The 14,335-nt window shown below is 38.8% G+C and overlaps 1 protein-coding gene across 5 annotated transcripts in view; it reads right to left on the minus strand.

Moving 5' to 3' along the window:
• Positions 1-5,042: 5,042 nt before the first annotated feature.
• Positions 5,043-14,335, minus strand: part of rsu1 (Ras suppressor protein 1) — a 79,926-nt gene continuing 70,633 nt past the window's right edge. For 4 of the 5 annotated variants that reach the window (XM_007898171.2, XM_007898173.2, XM_007898172.2 and 1 more), the window contains exon 9: positions 5,043-5,553. In XM_007898171.2, coding sequence (XP_007896362.1) covers positions 5,451-5,553 — 103 coding nt within the window. In that variant the 3' untranslated portion in view covers positions 5,043-5,450. 5 annotated transcript variants of the gene reach the window in all.

Consider the following 14,335-nt stretch of genomic DNA (forward strand, 5'->3'; position numbering starts at 1 on the left):
TGACGCAAAATCTCGCAACCATCACAAGAACATAAGAATTAGGAGCTGGAGTAGACCATTCGGCCCCCCGAGCCTGCCCCGTCATTCAATAAGATCATGGCTGATCTATTCTAACTCCACCTACCCGCCTTGTCCCCATATCCGTTAATCCCTTTATCTACAAGAAATCTATCAATCTCAGTCTTGAATATGTTCAAGGACTGAGCATCTACAGCCCTTTGGGTTAGAGAATTCCATAAATTCCATAAATGATTCCATAAATCATGGAGTTAATGACTAATTTTATTGGGGGATTGTTGGCCAAAACACCAGGAGAACTTTCTTCTCATGGTGCCATGGAATCTTTTGATGTTCACTTGAAAGGGCAGATGGGTCTTCGGTTTAACGTCTTATCAGTTAGACGGTACTTCTGACAATGCAACACATTCTAGCACTGCATTGGAGGCTCAGCATAAACTATGTGTGTTCCAAGTCCCAACTTGGGGCTTGAACTCACAACCCTTTGACTCAGAGTTGCGAGTGCCACCAACTGAGCCAGGCTGACACAGCAATGGATTTAAGGAAAGTTTGGCTGAAATTTATATTAGTTTTCACTATATCAACAGTACTTCAACGTGGTAACCAACTGTGGAAAGACATCTACATTTATGGAGAGACTGGGGATCAATAATGAATTAACCATCAGAAAAACAGAATTGGATCCAATTTGATACAAGGATAGAAATATAGTTATTGTGATTCCAGTCTTTATAAAGATCAGATCATTATGCTGGACATGGTTTAGAGTTGTATAGAATATTGATTTGAGATTGTGTCGTTTAAGGTTCATTTAATTGCCTGGCTGTATAATGCAGATTTAAAAAACAATAATTTTTAATGTAAGGTTTCTTTATTAGGTCACAAATTTTGAAATTCTGCATACATTTTATTAACCAAGTCAAAAGCACGATCCAGGGAATCATATCATGTTTTATGTCTGCCATGGGGCATCAATTGGCATCAATCATAAAGAATACAACTCAACAGCATCCATCAAAATAAAGGTAATAAACTCAAACTACATGGATTTATGGAAGGTAGATCATGCATGACAAATACATTGGGGCGTTTTTTAATATAAAGGATATATTTATGGATGAAGCTAATATAGCTCATATGATATTCAGAAAGGACTGGATCAGACTCTTCACACAAGACTAATAAGCATAGTACAAAATAATGGGATCAAGGCACAAGTTGTAAAACTGGATAATGGTTTGGTGAGATAATAAGTAGCAAAGAGTTGTTACCAATGGTAACACAGTAATTATAATTGGGCAGCAAGAATACCATTGGTATTCTCAGGCATTGCATTTACAGCACTTGCTGATTTATTATCAATAACCCTGAAGGGGATATCGTTTAAATTGTGAAATTCAACTTGAGAGGCTCAGCAGGATTTTCCGATAGTCACTATGTGATGACTTTGGGAGTATTACAGCCATGGCTGACCTTACGGTTACCTGATATCAACATGTATACCTTCTAGCGGTGATCTGAAAGGTGAATCCTGCCTGATTTTCACTTCCCAGGAGTGCTGAGGCTAATTGTAGCATTTAACGTTGATCTGGCTGCAATCGGTTAGTTCAGATTATTTGAAACCTTTTGATTTGCCTTGCTTTGTGCTACATTTGGCCAGTGGGGAGCTATAGGCTGGAGTTCTGAAGTCACATTGGCTGGGAAGACATTGAAAGACACATTGAGGTGTTTCTATAATAGAGTGGCAGACAGCAATATCAATCATTTGTTTTAAAAATCAAACTTCGAACCATTCTTGATAAATTTCTTGGCACTTTCGTTCATTTAATGGGTTAAACCTGAGGTTGAGCTAGGTTTGTAAGGAATGAAGATTCTTGTATTTTTCAATGGAAAAAGCGGAAATGTCTCTTGCACATTTATTTGCTTCTCACCCCACTTTTGCAAATGTTCCTCTTTGATGTAAACCAGAAACTCACCAGTTAACTGGCTGCCGGGTTTCACCCATAAAATAGTCAATTCACTTTACAGTATACCCTTTGAAGCATGTTGAGACATCTCAATGATGTGATAAGGTACTATATCAAATGCAAGGATTATTATTATTATTTTCATGTCACAAATATCACACAGATCATTACCACAATCAAGAGCAAGTTATCATTCTGTTCACTTACACTTACGTTTAAGTAGCAAGACAAGAGGACACAGGTTGTGAAGAGCAAATTTAAGATAAATATCAGAAAATATTTATTTACAGAGGATGGTTAACAGGTAAATCGGAATCGTTAATGGGTAAATCGGAAGGGTGGAAGAGACCAGGACACTGGACACATTTAAGAAACATCTGTAATGGGATGACATGAGGGTGGATTTCCAGTAAAGATTAAATGATGAGAAGCCATCTTCACATGATCCTCTCTGTGTCTTCTGCACTCTTGTCCTCTGTAGTTTCTTGAACGATTCAAGCAGCTGTTTAAAACTCTGAATATGATCTTCAGTGATTAATTTGGGTACTACTTTCTTAGTGACACTTTTCATTTCCCTTCCAGTGAAATCCATCCCAGTTTCCAAAACAGCATATCAATCGAGTGTAACCATAATGTGGCACAAATGGTTGAATTTTGGGTGTGACCAAAGTGGAAATATCACTGTAGTTCAAACCACACGAATACAATTCCCATGCAAATAGCAGTGAAAATCCATATAATTTGCATTGAAACAGATATGCTTCACAGGATCTAACTATGTAGAATGAGTATTCTGACATCCATTTGGCATCTTGAGTCTGCACAAGAATATTGAGATCAGGTTTCATTCTTACAAAGCAGAATAACCATTTATTTCAATCTTTCCATCACTCTTTGAAAAATGGCATTATTCAAATATTTTGTGAAGAAGATAGTACGATTTAAATTTCTTCAACTAATTAAAATTTTGCTCAAAAAAACTCAACTCTGTTTTCTTTTAATACAGCACAGTAAAATGTAACTTTTTGAAAAAAAAGGATACATTCGTCCCTTCTGGGAGTTTTCGAAACCAGACATTTTGAGAATTGAGCTGATGGTGATAACCGTGCTTGAAGTTTATCTTGGTTTATCTGGAGTGTGCATTACCTTATGTTTTAAGTTAATGGACATTTCGCCCCCAAAATATAGTCAGTTCACTTTGCAGTATATTATGTGAAGCGCTTTGAGACGTCTTGAAGACGTGATAAGGCGCTAATTAAATGCAAGCATTATTATTTAGTAAAATTATTTAAATACAGAAAACATCATAATGCTAGAAAGTCAATAGAAAATATTCAATAGCTTGCATCCAAATGCTTTTCACCCACAAAATATAGTTAATTCAGTTTACAGTATATTCTGTGAAGCGCTTTGAGATGTCTGAACGACATGATAAGGTGCTATACTACATGTAAGAATTATCATTATTAAGTAGTACATTTTCAAAAGACAATATACATCTGGGTTAAATCCTGCACTTCTGTTAAAACTCCTTTGATAAGTGCTGTTCAACTTGGGCCCAAGTATTTTTTTAAGAACTGCTGAAAACTGGTTTCCAAATTAAAACCAAACTTAATTTTCTACAATTCCGTAAAATCTTAAATTTTAAGATAAAATGGTCTTTTAGGCTAAGACTGGGTGACATGTTGGAGTTTCATAAATGCACAGATCATGAAAAATACATTAGGGTGTCATTTTAATGTTAGATGTGAATAGTTTTTTGTTTAACTCCAATGATATATGGACCGTAGCACAATAGAAAATTTCCCATCAGCTTAAAATAAACAGAAATTCTTACACTGAGGAGTATCACTGTCAAATTATTCTCGCCAATGGATCAGTTCAACATAATATCTGAGATTACGTACCACCATCATACACTCAGAAACATTTAGCTCTCAACTACACAAGGCATAGATATCCATTTGTGGAACACTGCAGTGCATAATTGCTTGCTGCGATTCGCCCACAAAGTAAATTCACGACAGTTTTTTTTCTGTGAAGCGCTTTGAGAATCTTAGCGATGTGATGAGCTGCTATATCAACTCAAGGATTATTATTATACAAACAATAACTTAAAAAGTTGCTGCTTATTCTTTAAATTCTTTAAAGGACATATCTAATGGATTTAAAAGTTTATTTTTTTATACATTTTGTAACGGAAAGGTGTGCATATGGGCTGCAGCAAACACACAAAGTGTGGAGAAATGTTATCAGTTTGTGGACAATTGTATAGTTGAACGACGTGTTCTATTCTCTTGTCCCTATTTATGGCAGTGGACAATGTTCCAGTAGTAGAAGAAGTTGAAATTATGCAGTGCCTGAATTATTCTCGCAAAATATATTTTAACTAAAATAAATTTTAATTTAAAATAACTATTTGCACTTCCCTGAATTCCAAGAATATATACTGGTTTGATTTTGCCAATCATTAAAAAATGGTGAACTTGCTTTTGGCCATTCTATTATGAACAAGCAACAAAAAAGATAGTTAATTTTAGTTTTCGCACACATTGTGGGCTCAAGCTTTATATTATGACTGGTAATTGATAATGTAGGGCTGGTTGACACTTCAGTGCAGTGCTGGGGAGTGTTGCAATGTCGGAGGTGTCGTGAAGTGTATGTGTGTGTTGTGAAGAGAGCTTTATAAATACAAGTTGTTATTTTCCGACAAACAGCAATAAGTCAATTGAGCACATTTGTCCCTTTTTTTGGTGAATGTCCAAATCTATTCTTCTATATGAGGGCCATGTAGCAAATCTGTTTACTTACTGCATCTTACACACAAACTAACTAAAAGAAACATTTTTGAGGAGATTGGAAATCTTCACTTATTCAGTGAAGATCTTTGACACAATTGCTCAGTTACTATATCTTACTTTTGCCCTGTATAGGCTGGTCAGTGCACAGGGTCAGTCTTCTAAACTGGGGGAGCAGAAGAAATATCCATCTGTTTAGATATAATACAGCAATCATTTCAATACCAGTTTCTTAAAGAAAAGACGGTGCTTCAATAAATAAGTATAAATATAGGTTTTATTTAAAATTACAGCTGTAAAAATTAATATTGGGTGTAGGCAAAAGGAATAAATTCAAAGCATGTAAAACGACAGTTAATACAAAATGTTTTGCATTTAACATCGGGAAGTTACAACCGATGCAACAATAGAAAATTATGGCACAAAGTTTACGGTCCGCCCTAATTGGTAGAGAAAGGTTTTGTGGCAGTTATGAAAAATATGACAAAGCGCTGTGGTGTACAAAGAGAATACCACAGGGCATTAAACTCTAAACATTGTTGGAGGGTATGCAAGACCGTACTATCCTGTGCCTGACAAAAATGAGTTAAGGACTTTGAGGTAAATAAATACAGATGAAAGGCACATGCAAGAGGCGTTCAAAAGCAGAATGTAAAATCAATCACTCTCATTTGTTTTTAGCTGCCAGAGGCTTACGGCTGATCTTCTTTGTTTTGTCATTAACTTTCTTCGGAGGTTCGGGATTTGCTTGCATATGTCGACCGTAAAGGCTGCAAGAAAACAGAAGTGACGGTTCAGCAAACGTAGCAATAGTTCATAAGAGGCGAGACAATTACACAAATTGTATTGAGGCAGAAAGACAGAGTGCCCATTTACACCACTGTGAGCTCTGTGCCTAACCAGAAAACCCATGGGGTCAATAAAGTGACAGAGAGAAATGGTGCCACAGGCCTCCTAGGCTATTCCAGCATGATTGATGGCATAGAGATAGCCCATTGCCATCAATGCCACATTAATAAGTACTGCCGATTACATGTTGACAAAGAATCCTGCCATTAAAGTGATCTAGGTTTTGCAGCGTTCAAACCACACTTGCAAAGATTAAAGTTAAATTCAGTTAGTAATTAAAAGGAGTTTAGATTCTTTACCATCATTCCAATTAAACTGCTACAATTAGAAAGCGATTGCAGTTAAAATTTCTGCGAGTGTTAAGACTAATGATTTATAGATACAAGTCTGGCCGTGTTGTGTATTTACTGTATTACTCTGTAATTAACACAGGTTAATTTTACAATTTTTTAAAATTACCAGTAACCTAGCACCTTGATGGCAATTGAAAGCTTTTGTTAGCTTATTTCCAGAACAGATTTCTTTTTGCGGACATCCAATGCATTCAACAAAACATTAAATTTTTTGGAAATTTGAATAATATTAAATTTCAATCGGTGCATTATGTCACAACCGTTTCAAGGACATTTAACCACCTGACTTTTTACTATGCGATCTTCATACCGCTGAAAAACAATGTAAATTTTCAAATCACTTTACAGGGTCTGTAAAATATTTCTGTGGATCCGCAGCACAGTGGTGGAAAATTTACAGTTAAAGTTATGCTAATTTTATTCTGAATACAAACACTGCACTGCTTACTAATGTGGCCGGGATAAGAAAAAAATGGGAAGACAGTGGCAGGAATGAACAAACTTGAACACAATCAAGTGGAAAGATGCTCATTAAGGTTTTATCAGGCCACCAGCAACAATGCCCTAACTTAATAAAAATGGTCTGAGATGATAGCAGGGATATTAACTGAGTCTTTGGTTATGTATCAGGGGTCTAATCTGTCACTGCAATGCACATAGTTCAGTAGGCACGGTCCCAAGGGAGGAAAAGAATACACTTCCAAGTTAATAAATGCAGGAAAGATCAATAGATGGCGCTTGTTTCTACATTTGGCAAGTCACAAATATGTTTTACTTTTAATTAAACCATTAACTATTGCATAACTTAGCCAAATATCATTTAATTAAAACATAATATAATATGCCAAGACCTTATTTCACTATCTGTAGATTAATCACTGGACAGAGCACTCCTAAAGGTAATTCCTATAATCTATAATAATATATAACAATATATAATAATCTATACTCGCTTCAGAGGACGCACTGAATTGGGCCAGTCGCATTTGTGTCGATTTGATTGTAATCTACGTCCTTGTATTTCCTATACCATTTTGTTAAAAGAAAGTGATGGAAAGAATTCATATCTTAGAAGCTGGTCAGGTTTGCTTTGGAACGAACCATCGCGGTTGGTGATGGTGGGGGCGGGGAGGGATTTCATCAGCTTCAGAATACAGACAACAGGCTGGAAACAAACAACCAAGACAATGACAGGTGCAGCCAACTGAATAACAATATCACAGAATAACCCGAGAAAAACGTGAAATTCTCAGCTCAAAATCTATTCTGTACATAAGACGGCAGAGATGCATTTCCACCTGCTAGTTTAAGGCCACTTTTAGCTCACTTTAAACTCTTCACATTTGTCCTTCTTACAAAAACTACTGAATGGCTTTAAAGGTTTCCTGTTCCTTGAACGTGAAAGCAAAAAACAGAAGGAAAATATTCACCATCGCTGAAAATTTAAGAGGTAAAATGACAGTCGGGAGTCATATAGATGCCCTTTGACCCGCATCACTGCTCAGTTTTTTTAGAGCTAAATAGGGTGAAATAGGTGTATTTGTATGCACCTCCTCCCTTCAGCTCGGGGAGGGCAGGAAACAAAAGGAGGTAAGTTTTTGTACTGGTATGAATTCTTCAAAACAAACAAAGCATCTTGGTCCTTGTAGCTCAGACTTCCAGATTTAAATTTCATTCCACGGCGAACAAATTGCAAGTTCTTTATTGGGGGGAAAAAAAAGAACTAGTGTAACTGATAATGATCTTTACATTTCATCGTGCCTTATCACATCAAAACAATGCAGCATACTTTACGGAAACCCTCATGATGCACCCTGACTATATTTGTCAGTGAAGGCAGGAGCAAAGTCTCACAAACTGCCATGATGTGAACAACCATTATTTTCTGGGGAACTGGGGGCCGGACACCTGAGAAACTTTTCTTTTTTGAATAGTGCCACGGAATCTTTAACTGCCACCTGAATATCTGTTTAACGTCTTATCTGAAGGCCCAATTTCCCCGTGGACAGGTGATGGTAGACATCTGAAGACGGGTAAGAAGGAGCAAGGTGGAGGGATTGAGGTAGAGTGCCAAAATTTCAGGGCATCGTAGCTGAAAACATGGCTGCTAATGGTGGAGTGGAGGGGATATGCAGGAGACAAAATATAACCTTGTGGTGTTTGCCTCGTCAAAACCTCAACCTCAACATGGCCATCAGACGATGTTACCTACACATGCAAATAAGCACTTCTGAACAAATAATGGTTCCATTTATACCAGACATACTTCATACTGTGTCATTTAAAATATTTCACAGTGAGTGAGGGAAATGGAGAAACGGGTACTTTACAGACATTTGTAATTCCTTTTAGAATCTAAACGCAGCCTTGAGGAGGATAAAATAAAAGTGACTGAAGTTGTGAAATACACATAATTACGTTTGTTACTTTTGTACAAGATTCACAAAGTTCCATTATGTAGAAATTGCAACGCTGACATACTGCAGGTGTATGTATCCATAGAGAGGTGTTCTGCTGTGATTTAAATTGGCAGAAGCCGCAATTCATTTGAACTACGATCATTGTACTCTGAGGTTGGCGTTCAACCAAAGGCACGTTCCACTGACAGAAGGGAAAGAAGAAAGTGGAAACCAATGTCCTCTGAACCAACTTGCAATTTACTACACGTTTGAATCAGGTTATTGAGTTCTTGTTCATAAAAACAGATTTTTACTTTGATGTCTAAGTCACAAGCGCATATTATCATGCCGGATAATTATCCATAAGGTAGCAGATTTCAGTAACCGGTCATGTACACTGTGTAAATTCATAATTTTATAAAACAAAAATTACAAATCAGAGGATCTTAATCTTTCCAGAAATCCCCTCTCATTTCCAGAAATAGACAAGAATTACTGAAAATAGATCATTGATCCAGTGCTATTTGAAGCATCAAATGTATTTATTTTCCAATTAGTTTTTAATTGTCGTATTTAAATAAGTGTTATCAGCCGAAGAGATAAACAGCATTCTGGATCAAATAGACTTGTATTACGTTTATTCTTCCAGTAGCTGTTATTTAGTTCAAAGGTTAGAGAAAATCTAATTCATATATAAGGATTCAAAACTAACATCTCTATACAGTAAAAGCAATCATTTGGAAAGTCATTCCTTCAATGTATAGAATGGATTGAAAATATCAAAGCTGTTTCTGAGGCAGTTCTGATTTATTGCCTTTACAGTTGTACAGAACTAAAATAAGTCAATTTCCAATTATTTAGCCCGAAATAGCACCAGGATAATCCAGCTCCCATACAGACATAAGTTGAAATGTCTCTTTTCTTGTTTGTCACTTGCACACCTGCAATCTCTTCTGAAGCGTATGCACGGGGATTCAGCTTTACAGCACATTACTCCTACTGCTGTCATATCACCACTTTGTTAGTCAAACATCTTGTTACAATGAAGTAATACTGGAGTCAGGGCAAATCAACTGGAGGAATAACTGCTTCCATTTAAATACATCAATTTGTGGCTTGCATAGTGAACTGGGTTTGATTTGATTTTAAAAAAACATACACTTCTGATTCAATTCAACCAAAGCAGAGAATTTACAGGCTCATATTAAAGAGATATGAAAACAGTCCAAGGAACCTTTAAGTGGATCAAGAATCTGAGGGAACTAGATAGTCTTCTCTCATTTCCACTAACAGAACAGAAGAGCTTTGAGACATCTCACAAATGTGTTAAGGCCCTATATCGTATGCAAGGATGATTATTATTATTATTGGTTGAGAACTGAGCACTGCAGACATAGGAACAGACATTTTCAGTTTAGACAAAGCATCTAGCCAATGTCTCTGACCTTGCCACCTGTACCTTATTTCCCCAAAGACCCCCTTTTTATTAATATCACTTTTCAGCTCTTTTCACAACATCTGGGAAAGTCTCGAGGGGATATTTATTACGTGCACTAATTGTGTTCTGCCGCTCTGTACAAAACACAAAACTTCTCATCACTTGCCTGCCCATACTCTTCTTTCTGTCGCTTGTAAGCCCCTTCCCACCTCCCAAGTCTCACAGCTTGATCTCTTGGGGCAGAAAGAGGTGTCAAATTAACTTGCTGTAATAAAGCATTGCAGACTGAGGTAGCCACAACGCCCCAGTGAAGTTTTAAGAAGGGGTTCTGCACAGTTTTAAAACATTTTCTTCTTCAACTTCAACAAATTTAATGCACAATTTCAGCCAGGATTTTTTTTCTTCCCCTGACAGACAAGTGCCCTGATTTTACAATGCAAACATATGCAACCCTTAAAAAAATGTTTGCAGTTATATAAGGCCCACAAAACACACAGTCGCTCCACTTTATCCTGTGAAAAGCTTTGAGATGTCTCAACGATGTGACGTGGCTCTATATCAAATGGAAAAAATATTATTTATTACTATAATGCCGTGGGATCTTTAATGTCCACCAAAACAAATAAAAGTGACCTCAGTTTATCGTCTCATCTGGAAGACTGGACTGTCATCCTACACTAGGAGTTCAAAGTGGGACTTGTGCACACAGCTTTCTGACATAGAGGTGAGAGTGCTAGTAACTGAGCAAGGTTGACACAACATTAGAATAAAATAAAGAGTAATTTGTACGCCAAACATTCACTTGTGAGAGGAAAGAAAATATATAAAATCTGTACTCAGTTTAAAGAGATGTGTTTGCTGCTGGTCCTTACAGGTTTACAATTGTAAGGTAGTGGTTTACAAGAACAACACCAAAATTACATTTGCGTAGCGCCTTTCATGATAACCAAAGGCGGGGTAACCGAAGAGGGTAACCGAAGGCGGGGTTGAAGAGGAGGATGTTGAGATGGGTGGAGGGACTGAGGGATAGAGTGCCAGAGGATGGGGGCAGAGTGTCAGAAGGCCCACCTGTCGATGGTGGGACGGGCGAGGTGGGGGATGTAAAGCAGGCCAGAGCCTGCTGAGCGGAGAGAGTGAGCAGGACGCTGGGGGCTTAGGAGGTCACAGAGGTAGGGGGGAGCAAGACCATGGAGGGCTTTGAAGGTGAGAAATAGGATTTTGAACTGTACCTTCTGTGTGATGGGAAGCCAGTGGAGTCGGGCAAGGATGGGGGTGATATGGTTGCGGAGCCTGGTGTGGGAGACGACACGGGCTGCAGAGTTCTGGATTATCTGTGGTCTATGGAAGGAGTTTTGGGGGAGGCCGACAAGCAGGGAGTTTGCATAGTCAAGCCTGGATGTTATGAATGCGTGTATGAAGGTCTCGGCGGCCTGCGGTGTGACAGCGGTGGAGCCGAGCGATGTTGCAGAGGTGGGGGAAGGCAGAGCGGGTCATGGCACGGATGTGGGGTAGAAAGGATAGTTGAGGGTCAAACAAGATGCCAAAGTTCTGGACTGACTCAATGAGCTGGAGTGTGCAACCATGGATGGTGATGTTGTCAGTGCCTGAGATGTGGACGCCTAACGGAGCCAATCAGGAAAGCCTCGGTCTTGTTGACGTTCAACTGTAGAAACATGGCTCTCATTTAAGACTTGATGTCCGACAGACATTCTGTCGAGGATGGAGGCAGAGAGATACAGTTGGGTGTCATCTGCATACCTGTGGAAATTGACCCGATGTCTGAGAATGATGTTACCAAGAGGGAGCATATAGATAATGAAGAGGAGGGAACCGACAGAGCCCTGAGGAACGCCACACAAGATGGCCAGGGGCTAGAGGAGAAGGCGTTTGTGGAGATGGAGTGGAGGTGGTGTGAGAGGTACGATCTAAACCATTCAAGAACCATGAAGGTTGAGGTGAGAGGAGATGTGATGGAGGAGGACAGAGTGGTCAACGGTACCAAAGGCAGCAGAGAGGACAGGGAGGATGAGGAGGCAGAGGGAGCCCTGGTTGCAGATGGACAAAATGTAATTTGTCAATTTGACCAAAACTGTTTCTGTGCTGTGGGCGGCACGGAAACCCGGTTGGATGGGTTCCTGAAAGGAGTGGCCGGAAAGGAAGGAGCGAAGCTGGGAAATAACAACTTGTTCCAAGATCCTGGAAAGGAAAGGGAGGTTGGAAATAGGGTGGTAGTTTGGTAGCAGGGATGGGTCCAGGGAGGTTTTTTAAGTATAGGAGTGATGACAGCTGTTTTTAAAATAGTGGGAACGGTACCAGTGGACACGGAGAGGTTTATGATGTCTGTGAGTAGGAGGACAAGGAGGTGGAACTGGCAGATAAGGAGAAGGGTAGGGATGGAGTCGAGGGAGCAGGTGGTCAGTTTCATGTGGGTTATGGTGGTGGTGAGAGAGGAGGGGAAGACAGGTTTGAAGGTGTGGAGGGAGGGATGGGTAGGGGCCGGGGTGTGAGGGTGAGATGGGGAATGCAAGCCATAATAGTATTTCTATTTTAGCTAAGGGCACCATCTTCCATGCTCACATTTATTTCAAAAGGTGTTTTTGTCAGTCGGTGTGTTTTGATAAATTCAGTCAGTTGACACTTCTGCAGAGGGGGAAGGGATAGGCAGCTCTGGCCACTGACAGGAGACATTCTGACAGTCACATTGCCTCTTGTGATAATTTCAAATCAGGACGATTGACAGCATAACAATTATAATAATAATCCTTGCATTTGATATAGCGCCTCTAGATGTCTCAAAGCGTTTCACAGAATATACTCTAAAGTAAATCATACACTTATATACCATATTTTTGGGAGCGAAATGATTTTCATAAAATGATGCATCGGCAGCATGAAGGCTCACAAAAACATGGTTATGCAGACTCACTAAACTCACTGGAATTGAAACCAAGATCTTAATATGCATGTTATTAAGCATCATTTCCAACAGCTTAAAATCACATGTGTGAAGTCTTTAAAGTAGTTTTCACTAAAATCCATTTTTAATGGAATCCCAAAAAGCACAGACCGAAATGCCGCATTCAGTACTACATTTGTTCTTCAGGATAACTTGCATTTATTTAGCTCCCTTCAAGTAGGTTAACAAAAGAAAGTGCAAGGGGAGTGTGATAATCATAAGGATTGTCGAAGAGGAAGTCAGCATTCCGAGACACTAGGGTGCTATATAAAGTTGTTGTATGTTGCTTTAAAGTGGGATTTAAAGACTGATAGAGAGCCGGGGGGGGGGGGGGGGGGGGGGGGTAGCAGAGGTGTAGCGGCAGGGAGTTCAGGATACAGATCAAGGCTGAAAACAAAGATTAAGTACTACACTTGTCCTGCAACAAGTACATTGATTTGTTTGGAACTCTTGCATTTAACATTAACACCGAAAGCCTTCACTAACTGAATACAACCTTAATCCTGTGTGTTAAGTACAGCACCAGTACATTAGTACTGGGAATAGTTATGCATAAAATGTGTTTCAGTGGATTTAGTGGATAGCTTTAAAAGACTGAAGAAAATTGTACAATGTGATTCCATAAAATCACATTTCCCATTATGAATTACTTTATTGCTGGAAGCAAGTTGAAAACCCTTTCTGACCTGGTGGTACACTTCTTAGAGAGACTGCAACTGAACAGCTCTGCCCGGAGGTTCAAGAGAGGCTACTACTTTTTGACAAGATCATCATCTTCCAGAAAAATTAACTACTCACTGCAAGGATTTTAGCTTTGCCTGAAGCAAGTCTCAATTTAAGTAAAGTGATTTGGGGTGGGGGAAGAGAGAAATACAACCAGGAACTCAATCCTGTTAGCTTCTCGGTGACTCTGAAGAGAAAAGTACATGTGTATGGATCTTCAGCAAGAATAGTCCATTAGTTTGCTGGATTCAATATACCAAAAAGCTTTTGAGGGATGAATCCATACTGCAACAAGACCCAAGACACCAACAACAATTTGCATTTTGCAACAACATAAAAATTTGCTCAAAATTGACTCAAAATTGTGTCTAGTATTAGCCTCTAACTTAGTATCTATTGTATTTATCCTAAAATGTAAAATTGCACAGAATTGTGGGACAAATCCTAATTTGGAAGTTATTGTTTATGGACTACAAACAACAGCTTACAAATAAAAACCAAATGTTCCTGATTCTGCACAATCTTAAATTTTAAAACAAAATATTCTTCTAGCCTGACTGGGTGGAATTTCTGGCCTCCAGGGTCTAGAAGAGCGAAAAAGAAAAAAGGCAATAAGCTACAATCAGAATTAATATCACACCTTTCATGTCAGGAGTACATCTCAAAATGCTCCACATTATAATAATAATCCTTGCATTTGATATAACCCCTCATCACAGCGTTGAGACGTCTCAAAGCGCTTCACGGGATATACGGTGAAGTGGATTGTCTGAATTTTGTGGGTGAAACGCACAAAGATGACCAAAGGCCTGGTCAAAAAGATCACGATGACTG

Source organism: Callorhinchus milii, unplaced genomic scaffold, assembly GCF_018977255.1.
Source record: "Callorhinchus milii isolate IMCB2004 unplaced genomic scaffold, IMCB_Cmil_1.0 Scaffold2, whole genome shotgun sequence".
Taxonomy (NCBI): Eukaryota; Metazoa; Chordata; class Chondrichthyes; order Chimaeriformes; family Callorhinchidae; genus Callorhinchus; species Callorhinchus milii.